We start from the raw sequence: 21,016 nt of genomic DNA on the forward strand, positions 1-21,016 counted from the left end.
ACAGGCATCACTAATATTTAAATTAAAACTAATAAATTATAAACAAAGTAATTTATTAAATAAACATAAATGCGACGTCTTACATATATGAAATTAATTGCATACTAATACAGTTTAATCATAACACATTATTCATAATTAGGAAATTATACGTGGTGACCTGCACTTTGAATCTTCTAGAGGAAAAGTTATTCAATGACAATCTTATCAATACACGTCTTTTCTATTACTGTATTTATCTATTATCTAATTCATATTTCTTAGCGAACTATAAAATTGCAAATTCAACGCAACATAGTCATGCGTAATAATATGTAAACAGTTGTATATTATTGCAAAAAAATCCTTGAATTTGAGGAGTAACAGTGTTTACATAATTGCGTACATAACTGTGCCTACATACTAATTTGGCTGTGTGGCCTATTAGATAAATAATTACAATATACGATCAGTAGTAATCTCAACATTTAGATGATATCACAAATTTAATTTAAATCACATATATGAGATTGCGACATTGGAACTAGATGTTCAATAAATACAAACATTGCGAATTAAATTACATTAAAAATACGCGAATGATAGTTTTTTTAAACTTATTTGTAACTTATGTGTAGGTATTTTATTTTACTAAAATCTTATGATTATTCGGCAATTTCTTAAATCCTATCAAAAATGCTTGTTGCTTAAATGCTAATGAGCTATTGTTAGTGGTAAATGTCATCATAAAACTATGCAAGTTATTATTGTATTGTCATGGTTTTATAAGATATTAAAAATCTTTGAATATATATTAACATTTTGTACAGTCTAATATTTATATCTACTATTGTGCATCAAAGTTAACTACGAATATTAGAAACATATTTTTATAAATCGATTCTCAATAAGGAAATCTTGATTATATTCGCCGAATTGTATGAATATTTTTTTTTTTTGTCTATTATTACTTATCAGATTATGTACCTAAAGCTGTAGCTATAAAATTTTAATGATTACATTTTGAAATAATTAATTCTTAAACATAAGTTTCTGAAAATAATAGGCAAATATCTATTCGTCTTGGAAGACACTTTTGTATACCAAAAAAAAAGAATAAATAAAAAGAAAATATAATACCCAATATTTACATTAATATATTAGTTATATATCAAAAATATAAACTTTACTTAGGACTAAATGAGTTTAAAAATTACAATTGCACAAATATGACTTGGAATAGTTCTACATGCAAATATGTCCAATCTATAGCACAGAGGCATGGAAAGCAGTGAGGATACTCATGACGATCAAAAATATAACATAGTGATTTCTTTGATTACAATTGAATTTTTGGTAGATAAATCAACATTTTTATGAATACAAAATATACCCAGCCATTTTATGCTACAAAGTTGTCTCACTAATTAAACGTTCTGACATCTCCACTGAGTGACATCAGAATGTCTCAATATTTCATTATTGATGATTTTATATACAGGGTGAGTATACGTGAAACTGGGTTTGGATAAAGTTTATATTTCACATTTTTAAATCAATTAAAAGTCGTTTAAAAATAACGGTAATTAAATAATAATTTAAGATAAATAAACATGCCAACTATATAAATGTACAATTCTTAACCTTTTTACAATTTCATCCCACGGTGATATCAGGTTGTGGAAAATATTCTTGTTCTGTAACCTCTTTATTGCAAATCTAAGCCGACATGTACCTGCAATAGAATTAAACATTATAGAGACTATAGCTTATATTATACTTATTTGTTATTAGTTTATTTTTTTTAATTCACAAAACTGAGGAAAAATATTAAAAGATTACGTCATGCAAATGATCTGCAGGTATGACCGAAGTACAATATCAAGAAATCTAATTTCAGTACTAAAAACATAATAAGTTCGTCAGCACATGAATTTTCCTATACTGACCGCGATTTATATTTCTTAGCGAACATTACATTTAATTACATTAAATTTTATGACAAATGACATAGGTAGTTGTATCTTTACATCGGATCACCGAGATAATCTATGAGTATATTGTGTGCCGGAATTTAGACATTTAAAAGTGTAATGGGACTTTTTACTAGTGATCTAGTTAGCGCTGACAGAATAATAAAAATTGATTTACTTAGGCACTTATCGACTAACAAGAACCAACAGTGGACTACTGAACCATTGATAAAAAGGGAAATTAATATTTAATGTTATTATGTGATAATACATTTTTTAAAGTTTTCACAATCGTTTTTTAGAGCATTTAAATACGAGACAAGCCCGGCGATGTGACAACCCTACAGGTGTCCATACTCCGTTTTCCATCGTATGCTTGTTTGCCACCAAGTACTATAAAAAATAGACGCCATTAGCAGAATTTTCCCTTTGTTAAAGTTCAGTCTAAAATCAAGTCTACGAGATACCTTTAAAATTAATATAGTATTATAAGCAAATATATGATGTGGTGAGACATAACATGGTTGTATGGTAGTGTTTGAGATAGATTCTCATAGATAATTGCACATGATACTCAAAATGCAGATATATTCACAATATAGTGTTCAGTTTTGTGAATTCTATAGCGTAATAATGCTGACTTCAAAGAAAGTTCGTGCGGTTATGTGATCGATTTAAGTACGACTAATATTAAAGGTTAAATTTATGTGGATGCTCAAGTTAGTTTTGTGTTAGTATTTTCTAAAACTAATGTACAAAACCACCTTAAAATTCACGAATTATATAGATGGCGCCTTTGTAAATACCCTAAGTGAGTAGATAAGTGTGATTTTTTTTTAATAACGAGGAGATTAAAACCCAATTTTAAATGAATCATATTGAGATTGAATCCATATAATACTGATGAAAATGAACTAATCTGTTAATATTTTCTAGGCGGCAGCTTTTGTTACAATTAGATCACAAAATTTCTTAGAACAAGTACTAAAATAGTAAAGATATGAAATAAATTTAATGATTGAAGACTTCACGGAAAAAAATTACGCACATAAATTTACGTGTAAATTCTTATATCCACTCGGTCTAAAATTTTTTGAGTGAGCATTTTAAATTTGTAGGCACATAGACCAAAGTAAAATTTGTTATCGAATATTTATTCAATGTATAAATAGTTAGCTATACTTACAGACCTCAGATGGAGTACTTTTTAGAGTTATTTTCACAAAAAATGACTCGAAAACATTTGTTACATGAGTTAGTAGGTGTATTAACAATAACTTTAGGTTATTAGGGTTATGTTTTAAAAAGCCGTGACGTTTTAAACAATCTGTTACTTGACATTGAACTACAATAAAATATTTATTATTAGATACAATAAATATTATAGGTTTTTATAAGTAAATATCTACTAAAAATATAATATTAGGTATAAGTAGTTATTATTATGAAGGTACATCACTTAAAAAAATATTTTGAAATTATAAATATAAATCAAGAAATCTATTTTGTAATTTTTTTATGTCGGCTTTACTCACGTTACTAATTATTTACCAAGATTATGATTTTGCGGCGAAAAACTCAACGTTATAAATTAATACGTGACCAACATGAAAGTAAGTCCTACGTTTTGCAAAAATATTTATCAAAATTGGGAAAAAGATTCCGCAACATAAAAAAGTAAATATGGGAAATATGTTCTCTTTTTTATATTTTGTAATTATGACATAACTAATTTTCTATTTTGGTTATAAATTCAAATATATAGAGATATCGACGATTTTCGCAATAGCAATAACAAAGTTAAAGGTTATCTAGTTAGTGTTATAAGTTATATATTTAATATCATTTTAGTGGTATGCCATTGCGGACATTTAGGTATCTACAATTTATACACATCTACTTTTTACTGTCTTAATTCGCTAAATGACCATCTTGAATGTGATTAGCGAGTGCTTCATACATATAAGTTAGTTAACTGAGTTTTCTAAAATATGGTTGATCGCAATGACGGCTGGTTTATCCGGTATCCTATATACCACTTGTATTGATTTACACTAGATACTACTATTATTATTCGATTTTTGTTTAATATATATCTTGGTTTTAAATGCATATGGAATTTACATTTGATACTAGGTGTTACTACTTATATATTACAAAGGTAGGAACTAAACGACAGATCAACTTATAGCCTGTGTATTTTTATATACTGTAAGTAAGCACTAAAGAAAGTGTTTTGAAAGTTATGAGACAAATGATATAAGGAATATTACTTCGTATCTAAAATGTATGTGTAAATGGCAGGAGTCAGTCTATATTATGCTACCCACCACCACTGTAATAAATAAAATCGAGATAACCTCGACTGACCTTATCCTACATAGAGTTCACTTTCCAACCAGATTCAATAACTTGTAGCCAAAACTGTGCGAACATAAAAGAAAAAATATATTAACGAATATAACAAACAATTGGAATCAATTTGATTGAAACAACTGCTTTATAGATACTTTTTAATATTAAATATAAATATGACTATTTGAATTTTAAACGAATAACGTTTGTTCTTTCACTTGTACTAACAGATCTCAACAGTACACTTTAAGATAAAATTTGTAAAGATTAGATAAAAAAAAAACTTAATAACAGGCAACTATCGTTAATATAGTAAGTTACTAAAGCAAAACAAATTATATATATTGTATAATATTAAAATTATATTCTTATATCTAGGCAGTTTTCATTGATATGTAAGAATGACATTATTTCTATAAAACAACAAATTCATCAAATGGAATAAATAGCATTTAAATAAATTAGATGATTAAATTTTAAATTGATATTTTTCAGGGTATAATTAAATCTTAATAAAAAATATTAAATTTATGAGTATGTATGTGACAATCATCATCTTTATCATCAATCAATCAATATAAATATAATCAGGAGATGTTTGAGTACTTAACTATTCATTTGAAATTTAAATTATCAGTACAATTCAGTTGAAAAATTAACTTTTGATAATTTCATTAAATATTTACAAAATATGATTGTCATCATGTAAAACGATCACGCTTTATATTTATAAATGACATAGACCTACATAGGCATAAAACGCTAATATTATCTATGATCTATTATAAGTAGGTATATAAATGTAACAATAACTTCGTTGATGTTACGTACGTAGGTACTTGTCTATGCAATGAGCGCGATAAGATACTTATTTAAATAAGATATTATAAACGATTAGATAATTTGCACTTATTTTCATAAAAAGTATTTACGCGGTAAAGTTAAATTAGGTTTAAGGCACATATTAGATGAAGCGCTAAAATCATGTCAATTCCTTCATAATCAATTTTGTTTTAATTTTAATATTCGTATATTTTAATATCGCGTTTATTCTTTATGTGTTCTTCAATATGGATCGGATGAAACTTATAGTCATCAGTTTGCTTAAAAAAAAATATTATTTCAGTTCTAAGTAAAATAATATTGTATGCTTCAACCTTAATTAAGTGAGCTTTGTCAATCAATCTCTGTTTAATCAAATAAAAAAAAATTAAAATATAGTACTGATAGATTACTTAATGCATTTAACTCATTTAATGGACAAAACAATGTCTGTAGCGCTTAATAATAGTGGAAATATACGGTGATACTAGAGAGACATCAAGTAAATCAACATTTTAGTACTTGTAAAAAATTTTACAGAGTTGTTGATATTTATAGAAAAAAAAAATTGTCCTGAACAGTAAACACAGCCTCTGAGGACGCACTTGTATATTTTATATACTTATTCAATATATAAGATAAAAATGATCATGTCAATCACAATAAAATTAAATTGGATTCATTGTTGCATAATAGTAAGAAATTGCAAACAGAGCTGCAACTCAAACTGAATTATAAAAACAAATATTGAATCAGTACTATTTTTTTACTATGTGCAACTAGAAAAATATTTTTTTAATTATATACTTAAGTAGATAATTATTTTTAATGAATTCCATTATTAGACAACAATTATAGTAAATTCTTAGGAAATTATATTTATTAATATTAGATTCGATTTTATTACTCTTGTAATTCTAGGCTTATCAGAAAAATAGAAGCATTAGGCATTTTAATATAATTATTACGTCAACATGGTAACGTCTAAATACGTATCTATATATAAATAATAAATAAATATCACTAAAAAAGGGTAATTACCCATTGCTATCTAGTCTCAAACCAAATATAGCTTATACCTCGGGACTAAACAACTAACACACAAACACTTTTTATAAATACATATACATAGAAAATACCCACACCTACACAAACAGGTATACTCATAAATATGTTTGTATCCGCCTATTTACATAATCTATTTACCCATTTCATGGTTATCATTAATAAAAACTATCTGATCTATCCTTAATACCATACATTAAATTTAGTTACTTAACAGTTATCCTCTTACACATTTCCTAATAGAAAATATATAGAAATTACAGAACATTATTCCCATGAATGCATGTTCGCTATATTTCCTTTTTCTCCTGTTAAATCGCATGCATTTCTTAATGCTGATTCATATGTATATAACCCATTTGTTATTATAAATAAAATCTACATTTTATTGTGTGGAATCTTAAACAATAGCACATTAATTTATTTGATTTGCGACCACCTGAATGTTGTATTGTATGTACTTAATATACGCCAACGTAGTCTATACGCGTCACATCAAATAATAAAAATACACTTAAAAAATCTTAGATAATTTATTTAATACTAGCTGTATATCGCGGCTTCATCTACCTAAATCAATATGTAAAGTATCCTATGTGTTATGTAACATACCCATGTACAAAATTTCATTCAAATCTGTTCAGTAATTTTTGTGTGAAAGATTAACAAACATCCATTCATCCATCCTTACAAACTTTTGCATTTATTATATTAATAGGACTTTATAACAATTTTAATATTAAATTTGCACTTATTTACTTTTAACTGACATGGAATTTGATAGAGATTATAGACTATTTTTATGCATGTTCATGTTTTGGCTTCTAGACTTTTTTTAAATACTATTTATGGATTACCTACATACATTTGTTACAATACATTTATCTTAGATAATTTGCAGTCTTTATTAGTACTTACACAATTGGAGTGTTTGCTTCATACCTAATTATAATTAAAATGAATTCTCACATTATTAAATAAATTGCAATTTTATAAAACATGCACTTTAAAAAAAAGTGAAGTTTGAGCATTACAATATTTATAGATTATATAATGGGATATAATGTCCGAAATATAATAAATTTATATTTAGAAGTATAAATTTGTTAGATTTCTAAGAGATGTGTTTAGGAATAGAGGCATTTAGCGATTGGTTCTGTTTGCCTGCCTTGTTAAGATCTTGGTCTGGAGATAGATACTTCTAATTTATTTCTATTTTTGTCTGTTATGTGTTTAATAAACTTAATATTACTCATAGACTAAAAACATGATTTAATCTAATTAAATCTAAACAACAAATATTCTAAACTTATATCCCAAAGAAAGGATGTAAAAAGAATGAATAGAATTTTAATTAATAAATATAAATTACAGAAATAAAGAAAATATAAATATTTGTTGGCACTAAAGTTGTAAATATTGATTAGTGACAAAATTTCTATTAGTTTCTAGTTAATATTTTGTTTGAATAGATAAATAGTGGTGTAGCAAGTTACATATTATAAACTGTGGAATCAATTATCACTAGCAATTATATACAGTATGTAGTAACAATTGTTGATCTTAGCAATAGTTAGTATCTTAATACTTCATGATTTGTTATTTTATAAATAATAATTGGCTGTAATCATGCTGTTACTTAAAAATGTGGACAAAATTAAAGGAGCTTCTAAGATTGGTATGGTAATTATATGAGGCCTCAATTATAAAATTCAATCTCATAGTGCCATGGAGGCCATAAATTATGATAATATAATGTGAATCATGTGGTCTCAAGCATGCAGTATTACATGTTTGAAAGTGTGAAATTAAATTATATCATTAATAATATCTACATATTTCTAATTCACAGGTGCAAATATTTGGAATGCAACAATTGACTCCACATATGGAAGTTGGAAACTGGAAGATAAAGTTATATTTTTATTACCAAACAGGGAAAATCATGAAAAAGGAGCACCCATAACTACTTACACACAATTATGATGTTACTACTTAAACCAAGTCCTGTTATAATGAAATTCAATGTTATACTTTACCCCTTCCATGTTTGTAATGACGCTTTCTGTAAAACCTTTTGGTTAGGAAAAATTTTATGACTAGAATAAGAATAAATAAACAGAATATGTACAGGAGGCTTAGCATTCCAATATCCAGGTTTGAGAATGGGCTCGATCTTGCTGCTATGGATCTTGCTCTTCTAAGATCCCAAATGTTTTCTTTCTTGTACATATTTAATAAGTATTGGTACACAGATGGTAGATTCCAAGCACCACGGGCAGATCTACACTCTGGACATTTTGACACACTTGGAAATTGGATTTTCGGATGTTCAGGGTCTTCAGTAACATCCCCAGCTAATCTTAAATTCACTTCATTGTGAGCAATCCAGAGCCAAAGTACGGCTTTGTCATTTTCTTTTATGTCAAATATTCGGTTTCTTGTTGCCATTGCTTGGAAATGCTCAGAACAGGTGGTACAGCCAAAGAAATGTTTAACATAACCATGCATAGCTTTCAGGACTTTAGGACCTTCTGTTCCAGGGCTCTGAGCTGCATTGGCTGTTAAGGTATGGAATAAAGTCCAAAGACCACAAGTATATCCACGGTATTGTGGTTGGCTTCCTTTGCATCCTATATATTCTAGTTCTGATGTGTACACTGGTGCATGGGTAATTTCTAGTCTTTTTACTGTTTCATAAATTTCACTACCACTCCACTCTTGTTTGGAACCAAGTGTTGTATGTAAATCAATAATATAGTCCCTAAGATTTCCTCTGGCAGGGAAAAAGCTTCTAAGAACTTCTAAGTAGTCTAATAATGATCTTAAGGCTTCTCCAGTTAAAGATTTATGTCTTGTAATTTCAGTTGTAAAACTTGTTTTTAAAGTTTTTTCTAAGTCAGCATAATATACAATATCAGAGCTTGAAACAAGTGATTTTTCATCAGAATGCTCAATGAAAATTGTATCTTTATGATTTATATCCCGAGATGGGAATACATAGTTTTTAGATTTTAAAAACATATTTATAGCTTTCAGTAAATTTTGTTGACTTGGATTTTTAGGGGTAATATTTGTGGGTTCTAATGTGGATCTAACTGCAACAAGTCCAGGGAAATGGTACACTCCAGCTATATAACCCAATTCACTATTTTCACGTATTCTTTTCACCTTTATATGTTGATAATCATTAAGATCTAATGCAATCTCAGAACCAACAGTAGAATTTTCATTTTCAAACACTAGGAATGTATATGTCACATCATTTGGTATGTCATTAAGTGCAGAGGCATAGGATGCATAAGATGCAATACTAAAGTTAGGTGCAAATGCCAAATGCCCCTTAGATTGTTCATTTTGCATTTTTGTTATTACTTGTGCTTTAAGTTTTTCAGCAGTTTCTGCCATCTGTATCCTGTCACCCACATTACCATTCCCTTTAATATATTGCTCATGTATATATCGCAGAGAAGGATAGGCCATTACTTCAAATTGCCTGCATATTTCATTGTTTTCCTCATTTGCACAGTCCATGACTGCTAATTGAATAATGGGCTTCCACGCAGCGAAATCTTTAGCCATCGCTTTGAATTTTGGAGAAAATGCTCTACAATGACCACAGTAACTGTTATAAAATTGTACCACTACAGCATGTCTTTGATTGTAAACTTTTCTTTCGAAATTGCGCTGAGTCAATATTACTACTTTATCTGACTTACTGTACAACCCTTGTTCTTCAACATCGTCTTCCTTTGCTATAACTGCACAATCCACTAGAGACAATGAAATGATAATAGTTACCACAAAATACCAGTTGTACATTATTGGTTTTAGAATTTTATTTCATTAATCAAAATCACAGAAAAATAGCTTCTTTCTTGCGGAGAGAACACACGACCGGGAGTAACGACAACGGCTTCAAACTAACACTATAATTTGAAACTTAATCAATCAACATAATTCTCTGTATCCGTCATAAATTGAATGTTGAAAACGTCACTACATAGCGATTGTTAAATGCATACTCTGAACTGAACCTAATCAGTGTTTGAGTGGATATTTTGGTTTCTTTTGGGGTGCTTGTTTTGATCATACAATCAAAATAAATTTTTAGTAAAATAGCGAAATTCGTAAGTCAATCACGGACAACAACTTTTATAAAAGTAGGTTTACGTCAATGTTAACGTCAAAGTCAAGATTAAAGGGATCTAATCCGAGCTGCCATTTCTTTAAAGTTATCTTTTAATCTAATATTTTTTATGTTTATAGTTTCACGAAATATTGTCTTATGTACCACTATAATGTAATTTATAATGATTTTGACTTAAACCTATTAGAAATTGAATTCGTATCGGTTCTTAGAATAGAGATTCAGCTGTTACATTCAATTGAAATTTTAATTTTAAAGATTTGTTTCGAGATATAATGTTTCAGAATTGACTCCAATATCTCTGTCATAGATTAAGGATAGTATCTGTGGTTTTATTGCGATGAGGATCTACCACAAAATAGCCCATTTTCCGTAGTTTTCGAAATAATTAACGTAAAGAGATCATAAAGTTTATTCAGATCCCATTATTTCCGACAGAAGTATTTTCGGGAACAATAAAAAATGAGGGTCATAATAAAATATGTCCTTATGTATTTATAAAAATTAAAGTTATATAAACCAATTATATGAAATGTGCAGTCATTTGTTTTAAAGTGTATAAAAATTATAAACTTTTATAAAATTAATATATATGTAGGCTGGTTTTAGTTAATATGAAATATTCTATGGTGCTTTATAGTTCTTAATCCTCAGTATTTCCAAATATACCGTAAGAAGGAGTGAATAGCATATATTTTTGATATTTTACATAGATTTTTCATATTACTTCTGAATTAACATGAGACAATTAAATATACACAATTTTTGTGTAACTGCTTGAAATGACTGACGTATTTTTTGCCTTTTGTGTAGGTAAATTTAAGTAAGTATATAAATAAATATTGACCTTTTTTTACAAAATTGTTACTGAGTAGAAATCATTAAAGGAAAATTGAACAGTAAATCGCAAATACCCATATTTTTTGTTAAATAATTTGTCAATTTTAATTTGACTAAGACTACAAGAAACTTAACTAAATTAAATTAAAGCAATATTGTTAACAATTTAATTTCGGGAGTGTCGAGTACAAATATGATTTGTCAAATATCATTAAATTCTCTAATTGGAGCTGTGGTTATATTAATTTATGAGTTTTTTTCACCTGGTGACACTAATGTTTTAATACACTTATTTTATTTTTTCTTCGGAAATTTTCTATTTACCAACATAAAAATAATAACAGTAGAATCTGACAACTCTAGCTACAATTTATTATTGACCTCTTACTGATTTCTATTCTAACTTTTCCGTTTCTAATAGTTCTATATTATGTATCCTTTTGCCTTATACTTTGTTTTTATGCCCTTTTTTCCATTTCTATTTATTTTTAATTAATCTAAAAATTTACATATTTACAAATTTCAGTTGTCTTGCTGAAACATTTCACAAATGTACCTGGTTTTACATTATGCGAGTTTCAGAATCAATTCTTAATTAAAAATAATTCTCTCTTACTCAAATTATATATTGGCTATTAGATATAATTGAAGTTTTGAGAGGCTTAAATTTAGTCAAATGGCTATCAAATGTATTTTTGAAATATTTAACGGACCCCATAATAAATCAGTCTTAAAAGGATTATAAAAATATATTTGCATTTAAAATACATTATATATTTAATTATTTTTCTTACCAATATCTGGTTATTCTGTTTAGAAAATTTTTCCCGAAAATGTTTTGAAATAAAGAATACACCTAGTTTTACAGTAATTTCTAAATTCATTTATAATGAACATAGATACTACGTGCAGTACGATTTTTTTTTTATTTATTTATTCACAGGAAACTCAGGAAATAGAGAGCAAATAAACAGAGTTTAGGAGCACAAATCAAGCTACTAATAGGTTTTCACAAGCATTAACAATATAAATAGAAGGCTTTGTACACAAAGCAAAAACATTGGAGTTAACAAAAAAAAAAATACGAACCAACAACAGGAATGAAAATAAAAAAAAGATGAATAAAATACAAAGTAAAAATTAAATGTGAATATTTGATTAAAATATGGCCTTTTTATCCATACAATAGTTATTCAAACTGACTATGAACAAAAAAATTCCTTACTCAGTTGGTCTTTCACTGATATTATATTTTTCGAAAATAGATCGATATTAAAAGTTTTAGAAAAAGTATTAAAGTTATTGCGCCAAAGGCCAATTTTGTATATAATTTGATGATACTAGTGAGACAAATAGATTATAAAGATGGAAAAAAATAAAATAAATAAATAATTGCATACAAAATACAGAAAAAAGGAACATTTATCTTAAAAAAAAATCATATGATCATATATTCACTTATCATATTTATCTCATATAAATATGATAAGTGAATATATGATCATATTTTTTAACAAAAAATAAGATTTCGTTTTCTTATTAAGCACAAATCATAAATATATGTTAGTGTATTTAATAATAAAAAAGTAATTATTTTCATTACGTATTATTAGGTTTTTTGATTAATGGATTGAGATTGAAAAAATACACAAAACCTACTTATATGTATAGGGTTACCTATGTATAGGGTTATTTGCAAGTACCTACATACCTATTTGTAAAAATATTTCATAGTATTTAACAACTATGCCCTGTCTTCGAGTTCGATTTCGGAATAAAATGTGTTTTATTGTACGAATTGCAATAAACTCAACTCGAAACTTCATAATTATATTTATGGTAGCCCTATTGAGATTGTCACTCTTAATAATTTGACATTAGCTGTCAAGCGTATTTTTTTTTATATTTCGTGCTGCCTCTACAGAACAATTCAGAAACTAAAATTAATTATAAAATTAATAATTATATTCTAAGTTTGTTGTTACGGAAAATGGAAGAAGGAAAGAAGTGCAAAGTTGCAAATTTCCTATATGCCTGTGGTTCTAAACAATTAAGGATTTGATACATACATATCTTGTATATATATGAATTCATATATAACTTGATCTAATGAGTAAAATTTTATAGATTTTTGATATTAAAGAGTGATTTTAAATTTTTGCTTTGCTGATTATTGTGTATTCTTTCTAATTTTAAAAGCCGTTTACTAAAAAAACGCTAGCACGTAGAAGTCTAGGGTTGTTTTTAATTAATAAACTAATATAAAGTTGGTATAGTAATTACTAAAACTTGGGAATTATTTCCTGAATTAAAATTGCATTATATATTTTTTTTTATTTTCAATCAAATAAATACCTAAGTAAATCTTAATAGAACAGATCTTTTACAAATCATTATCAATTTTTCTTTTATGAACAACATAACTTTTGCATAAATAATACTTAATAATGAAATTAATACATTTGTACGTTAATATTGTATATAATAATAATATAATTTTGATCGGCAACTCAAAGCGCATCATCATAGTATAACATACTATGTTCACAATCTGAAATCCGCATAGCCCAAACATGAGAACACAGACATTTTTTATTGCACTGAAACATACAGTATTAAAAATATATATAAATATAATAAATAAATAAATAAATATATATATATATATATATATAAGAGAACTATTTTTAGTAGTTACATTGCTTACAATGAGGTCAGGAATCCCATGACCATTGGAAGGTGCAACAGTATGTTAAGGCGTTATACCACATTCATATATAAAATAATAATATAGAATAGAATAGAATAATAATAATAATACATAGACTAAGTGTAACGTATGCGGATTTACTAGGATAGGTTATAGCCTTACCTACGTTATTATTTTACCTTCTTACTTCCATCAATCACTGTCATAAAATATAAGAACTTAACAATAGTATTCAATTCAACGTTTATCAAAGATCTTTAATTTTTATTAATTTTATAAGTATTTACCTAAATCCCGATTCAATAATGTTTTTCAGTCATCCAATGTCTATTTTTTGTATAATTGCAACTGAATTTTGTGAAAGATTTTCTTTTTGTGGGCTGCGAAGTAAGTTTCTTATTCAGTTTCGTATATTTGAATTTCGTTTATGCTGCAATTGTACTTAAGTTTGTATGGTACCACGTGTGGCTGTCGTTTTACTGCCTAACTAGGATTTCGGGAGGAAGGGATTGTTAGAGATGAGGAGTAGCGGCCCCAATGATAGTAATATATCCTGTTAGGTTAATCTGCAGGCGGTCGTCCTGGATACCATCGACGTTAATTACTGGTGAAATCGCCGCAATCGACTCATTGATTTGACTTTATTCGCATGAATAATTATACACTAATAATTTGCTAATGTATTAGCGTAGCGGACAATAGGGTCAATTCTGAGAGGCTATTCTTTGAACCTCTCTTTAAATTTAAAACTTTAATTTGATATCATAGTAAAATCTATATTTTAAAAATCAATAAAAACTAAATTACTAATAGATTTGATTCAAAATTATTATAAATTTAGCTTATAATGGCCAATAAAATAGTATTTTTGCGAAATTATCAAAGTACTTACGTTAACTCTTAACCTACTGTTATAATTTGATAGTTTAGTGAAATGTTGTCCTAGAATCAACCCCATTACCATTGCTTATATTCATTAAAAAGTCCAGCGTCAATTGGCATATATAAGATTATTTTTCTATTGATGGGAGGTCATTTAAAAAGGCTCATATGTACCATCAGACATTTCTGTTTATAGTTGAAAGCTGTGTTTCTTATTTTGGAGTGGGCAACTAAGAAATCTGGATCTGTCCCCCCCCCCCTAAATACGCCTGTAACAGCATTTTATTTTTTATTTATTTATTCTTTATTGACCGTATTACAAAAAAATGTTTAGTACATAAGGCGCACTTAAAGCTGCAACTTGCAACTAAACTAAAAGCATTCTCTTCCAGTCAACCTTTGGCAAAACAGAAATGTAATAGAAAATGCTGGAACAAAAAAAAAATTGTTGTAGATAAACAGTTACCGATGTATCTATATTAACTTTGCATCTTGTTCTTTCTTATGCGTGCACTATATCTATCGATAGAGTCGTTTATGACTTGTCTAGGTGGGTTGCCTCCTTATTTCTAAGGCACTTGGTAGTAGCGCGTTTGTCTTTATGTGAACAGTTAACTTTAATCCTAGTTTACGTTATTTTGCAGCAATATTGTCGCTTTATTTAAGGAATGTTCTGTGTCTGCACGAAAATGCAGCAACTGTTGTTTATCATATTTTTATTATGATGTGCTACACCATGCCCCTAGTAGGGGCAATATTGGCTGATAACTTTATAGGAAGATACAGGTAAATATCTATAAAGTATGAACGTATTAAGTGATATATAGTACATTGTTTGTGTTGTGACTTCTTGATGGAACTCCATATATTCTTATATTATTTAACAATTGCAACTAATTACTAATATTAATTAATAATTACAAGTAAAGGAACAAAGTATCTGTAAATATTTTGAATAATATTATATCTAAGTACAGGAGAATTTGTACAAAAGTCCCTGTATGGACTTATATATGTTTCCACCGTTAAAAGCTAAGGCTGCATGGTTGTGTTTTTATGTTTATGATGTATGCAGGCATGACATTTTAGACCTTAGGAATAATGAGGTATAAGAGGTATATACGATGGGCATCACAGTGTATTTTGTAACGTTAATGATGTTACTTAAACTAATTTTATATCTATTTGTTAAGTGTCAAAATAAAAGCTGCGCTAAATTATTAGCGAGTAACATAGGTTGTAGTTTATTCAAAAATAAAAACCATACGTACCTGGGCTGCTAGATTATGTATGGCAAAAGTTATCACTATATTTACACTATATTTTTGTATTTAAATTATTTTTCTAATTAGTCATTCGATTTAATCCACTAATAATGAAAACATACCCTGTATCCACTACGTTACGTATATGTGATAATGGGTGAATGAACAACTGATGAACAGAATAAAAGTAATATCTTATAATTCCAACGGTCAACTCATTTCATTTAAAATTTAAATTTCCTTATACTTAAATGAAATAATTGTCATTTAAATTATGAGGTATACCATAATTAATTACTAAAACTTTGAAAAATATCAAAAGTTACTACTTTTTACTAAATACACTAAATTGGCAACTCTCTTGATCATTAATAAAAAAAGACATTCCGAGAAATCATTCAAATCATCCGAATGTGTTGCTCAGTCACATAATTAGTAGTCGTATTAGTAAAGTAGCGCATTACTATTTAGTAGGAGTATAAAATATTCATGATATTTTTTTTTTTATTGATTTAAGTCGGTTCAGTAATAATTACTTTAAATTGGCTTACTCTTATTAAACTCAAATGTTACAATAGATATGGATAATATTAAGCCAGTCATTTTTATCTTCCATAACAGTTCTACATTATCTATTTTGAACATTTTTTTTATTGATGTATTATACATCATTTTGTAATTTTAATATTATATCATAGAAAGTTCTCTCGACGAATCATAGACTCAGTATAACGTATAATCTAAGCATGGAATGGATGTAATTGCCTATTAATAGACGACCAGTGTGTTTCAAGCTGATTATTGTAATTGGCAAATTTTTCATTTCCAGTAATTTGTATCGTATAAATTGTATAGAATACAATATTACCACCATTTTGTTTTTTTTATAAGTAATTTTTTTCAGAGTTATTTTATATTTCTCTGTGATATATTTATTGGGGACCGTGTTGACCTGCTGTTCTGCTATACCGCCTCTCATGTTGCCATCTACGTAAGTTCTAGAATTTTAAAGTTTACCTAATAGGTGTGAAGTCCTTCATGAAATCATTTAAGGTAGTTTTTATTAAAAGAGAGAGAGGTTCTGTTATACTAGCAACCAAAACGTTAATGTTTGAATTAAAAACCAATACAAACAACAGAAATGTTGTGTGTTTTGGTTAATATTATATTCCAATTGTCTCAATTTATTGTGTAGTTGAAAAACTTGTTTGTTTTTATTTTAAAATTAAAATGAATGGTATCACCCTTTGTGCTATTGGTATATAGTTACGGGGCACCAGTAAAAGATTAATCCAACTCAGTTGGCCCATCTTATTGAATTCATTCAAAGTTAACCATGAATCTTAACGTGTTGTGAAATATGTGACCGAGGTTTCGGGATTATTCGTTCTACAGATGTTACGCGAGATCTTAGGCTTATTAAAATTTTACCATCCTACTGATTTTTCCCATAATGTCTGTTATATGTTAGAGTAAATTTGGAAATAATGTTCTAGTTTAATATTTTCACCACAGGTATACCTCTATGATTGGCCTGGCACTGATCGCGACAGGCACTGGTGGAATTAAGCCTTGTGTGGCTGCCTTTGGAGGCGACCAGGTATAGCATATCCATTTATTTTTACATTAGCTGTAATCCGCGATTTAAGCCATATGAGTTAGGATACAAAAATATTTTAATGATAATCTAGGATATAGACAGTTTAATTTATTCAGCGAATGATTAACATACATTTATACCTTATACCTTATTATATAATTCTATATTAAAATCATAGTGGTACCTATTATAAATGCAAAAGCGCAGATGTATTATTATTTTTTTATTTTATTGAAAGGTTATTCCAAAAATGAGATAATTTTGCATATATCATTGTATTTAAGGGTGTTAATAAAGACCTTTAAAAATATATACTTACAGTAAGGATATGATGTTCTTTCTTTTAATTCATTACCTGTTTTTGTTAGTTTCGCTTGCCCGAAGAGAACCAGCGGCTTCAGCGCTTTTTTTCTACTTTCTATTGCATGGTGAATTTAGGCGGCTTCCTTGGTATGATCATCACACCGGCTTTAAGGAGGAGTGTCATGTGTTTTGGCGATGATGCCTGTTATGCACTGGGTTTTGGTTTCCCAGCAGTACTTGTACTTGTCTCCATTGGTTAGTGTTTTCCATCGAATTAAATTTAAATACAGAATCAGGGTATAAATATTATATACCTACATAGTTGTTAAAACATCCATAGAGTACATTTTGCTTTGTGAAAAAAGTGATTTTAAACGTGAATACATACGATATTTTGTAAACATTACATTAAAAAATATTACAATTTCGAATGCAGAATTGGAATGCGAATTTACAAATAGATATATTTGGCAATAAGCAGTTATTTGAAAATTGACAATTATCTCAAAATTAAAACAAGAGTAAACTCTATGGATTGCCAAAAGAATTATGTAAATTGGTTCAAACGTCGTCAAATGTTAATTACAAAAAAAATTGACAAATTGAAAGTCTCTTATTTTTCATATTAATTTATATTAAAATTCTATATTTTTATTATAAATTATATTAAAATTCGCAAAGCAGTGAAATAATATATTTAAATATGTCTTTTGTGTATATTGTGTATGTTTGTGTGAGAGAGGGAGTATTTAGAGTTATTAATATTTAACTCTCACATGAAGTGACGTAGGTACTAAAACAATATTATTAAATTTTAGTGATATTTGTTGCCGGAAAACCATGGTATCGGATAAAGAAACCCCGTGACAATGTCACACTGAAATTCATTTCTTGTGCGTGGGTGAGTATATAATTAAAATTTTACGAATAGTATAATACTTAGGCCTGCGTCGCGTAAATTGTATAAGGATTTTCAAACGACTTAAAAAAGTAAGAAGTATACGCATTCGCTAAATTTGTTATGTTCATGTTACTGGATATCGTAGCGAAAGAGTTTCCTTTTATGATGGCTGTCATACCTGCAAATTCTTTGTTTTTTGTATGATTAAAATATTTAATCATCATCTAAAATAACAAATAAACGCAAGCGTAATTAACGGTGTAAAGGAATTTATAATTAAATGATTTTGACTCGTATTTTATTTATAGAGATTAGGCATAAATAATATTATATATGAAATAAATGTACGAGTAATGTAAACTATAGGTATATACCTAAAATAAAAAGATTTTATTTTAACGTTATCATAGAGAATAAAAACGACGTATTTATTTTACCAAAATAACCGACATTGCCCGAAGGATAAGCAAGCTGAAGTGGCAATCGGCTGGTCACATAGCTCGAAGAACCCACAACCGATGGGGAAGAAAGGTTCTTGAGTGGCGATCACGTACGGGTAAACGCAGTGTAGGACGACCCCGCACTAGATGGAGTGACGACCTGAAATGCATTGCAGGGAATCAGTGGATGCAGGTGGCTCAGGACCGTTCTTTTTGGCAGTCTATGGGGGAGCCTTATGTCCAGCAGTAGATGGATAATGGCTGGAATGGTGATGATGATGATTTATTTTCATTAACATTTATTATTTAGTTTGTTTTTAGTTTTTCTAGTATTTTTTTTTTGTTTTGTTTACCTAGTTTTCAGTACTTAGTTTTTTGATCTAGTTTTTTTGAAAGATATTTTATATATCCGAATTTATATATCCGAATTTATAAATTTATATATATAATTATATTTAGGTATTTATACACACAGATATACGGTACATAAATAATCCGAATAATCGCCTATGCTGACACATTCGTTTTCACGGGGTAAAACTTATACTAAAGGTCGTAAAAGGGATTAGATATTGTTGAATAGAAGAGGACCGAGCTTGGATACTAGGGAAGCATATTTTTATTTATGACGTAGAAGTACTTCATAATACTAAAGGATAGTAGCATCAATCATTTCAATAGGTCGTCGATACACACGTAGGTAGGACATTATCAATCACCTCATGGTAACACGTTATTGGGAGGATTTGTTGAATTACTAACGGTGTAAGAGATAGTTGCTCATGATTGATGTCGCTTAGTGACCCCACAGCATTGTCGTACATTTTTGACGCCTAGTAAACGATTGAGATGTTTAGACTAGAGAGATAAGTTTCTCAAAATATTCAAATAAATTTATCATAGTACTAAAATAGGTTTCAATAGTACTTGTAATATTGGAAAATCAGAAAATAATTAGATGGCTTTAAATAATACGATTTCATCCGTGCCTTTTCTCTCTGCGGATTCTCTTCGCAGTTGATCTTTCATACTAACATGGTAGCTGGACACTGTGTAAGTACGGAATGATTAAAAACTTTATTATCTTTTTCGGGTTGAAGAATTAAAAATTGAAAAGATTAAAAAAAAATGCCAATTATTTTTTATACTGTATATAAATCTCATACGTTATTTGCAGTATGCATTTACGAAACGGTTGCGATATGACTCCAGAAACGAACTCCCAAAGGAACACTGGTTAGATTATGGTGCTGATAAGTATGGAGAGAAACTAATAGCTGACATGAAAGTCGTCTTCTCGATATTGTATTTATACCTTCCAGTTCCAATATTTTGGTCACTGTTTGATCAACAGGTTAGTTTTTATTCTAATAAAAATAACTTTATATATATCCAATACTAATAACCTATATATTGGATATATAAAGTGTTTGACTACCTTTTAGTTTCTATAATTGTTATATCTATTAAGTAATATGTTATATATACTTACTACAATATGTTTTTGCCGTGTGGTCCCGGTATAGAATAGGCCACCCCTTTCTTTCCCGTCGAGTTTCTGATTGACTCTTATCTTCAATTTAACTAAATTAAATTAAATAGGGAAAATACTGGTATATACAAGACACTAGTAAACATTTTCGGAAACAAAGAGACAAGTTACTATTAATATTAGGAAGAAAAATAATTAAAGTTAATTTTAAATAAAGTAGATATGATTGTTTCCTTTAC

At 28.3% G+C, this 21,016-nt stretch overlaps 2 protein-coding genes across 3 annotated transcripts in view; one reads left to right on the forward strand and one right to left on the reverse strand.

Moving 5' to 3' along the window:
* Window positions 1-36: 36 nt before the first annotated feature.
* LOC113521597 (sulfhydryl oxidase 1-like) lies at window positions 37-10,378 on the reverse strand. Of its 2 annotated transcripts, none has more exons than XM_052896536.1 (2): window positions 8,234-10,378; window positions 37-1,714 (listed from the first exon to the last, which is right to left on the reverse strand). In XM_052896536.1, the coding sequence occupies exons 1-2, from the start codon at window positions 10,014-10,016 to the stop codon at window positions 1,578-1,580; spliced, it is 1,920 nt and encodes a 639-aa protein (XP_052752496.1). In that variant the 5' UTR covers window positions 10,017-10,378; the 3' UTR covers window positions 37-1,577. The 2 variants fall into 2 exon arrangements, with proteins under 2 accessions (XP_052752496.1, XP_026762977.1); XM_026907176.3 differs by having other exon boundaries at window positions 8,326-10,376.
* Window positions 10,379-14,086: 3,708 nt separating this feature from the next.
* The window catches only part of LOC113518165 (solute carrier family 15 member 1-like), a 29,563-nt gene continuing 22,633 nt past the window's right edge, over window positions 14,087-21,016 (forward strand). The window contains exons 1-7 of the mRNA XM_031911331.2: window positions 14,087-14,281; window positions 15,421-15,562; window positions 16,946-17,032; window positions 17,557-17,641; window positions 18,010-18,199; window positions 18,763-18,845; window positions 20,463-20,639. Of these exons, the coding sequence (XP_031767191.2) occupies window positions 14,200-14,281; window positions 15,421-15,562; window positions 16,946-17,032; window positions 17,557-17,641; window positions 18,010-18,199; window positions 18,763-18,845; window positions 20,463-20,639 (846 nt within the window). The 5' untranslated portion in view covers window positions 14,087-14,199. The remainder of the gene's footprint in view (window positions 14,282-15,420; window positions 15,563-16,945; window positions 17,033-17,556; window positions 17,642-18,009; window positions 18,200-18,762; window positions 18,846-20,462; window positions 20,640-21,016) is intronic.

This window comes from Galleria mellonella, unplaced genomic scaffold (assembly GCF_026898425.1).
Source record: "Galleria mellonella isolate WM207_F2 unplaced genomic scaffold, CSIRO_AGI_GalMel_v1 utg33, whole genome shotgun sequence".
Lineage (NCBI taxonomy): Eukaryota > Metazoa > Arthropoda > Insecta > Lepidoptera > Pyralidae > Galleria > Galleria mellonella.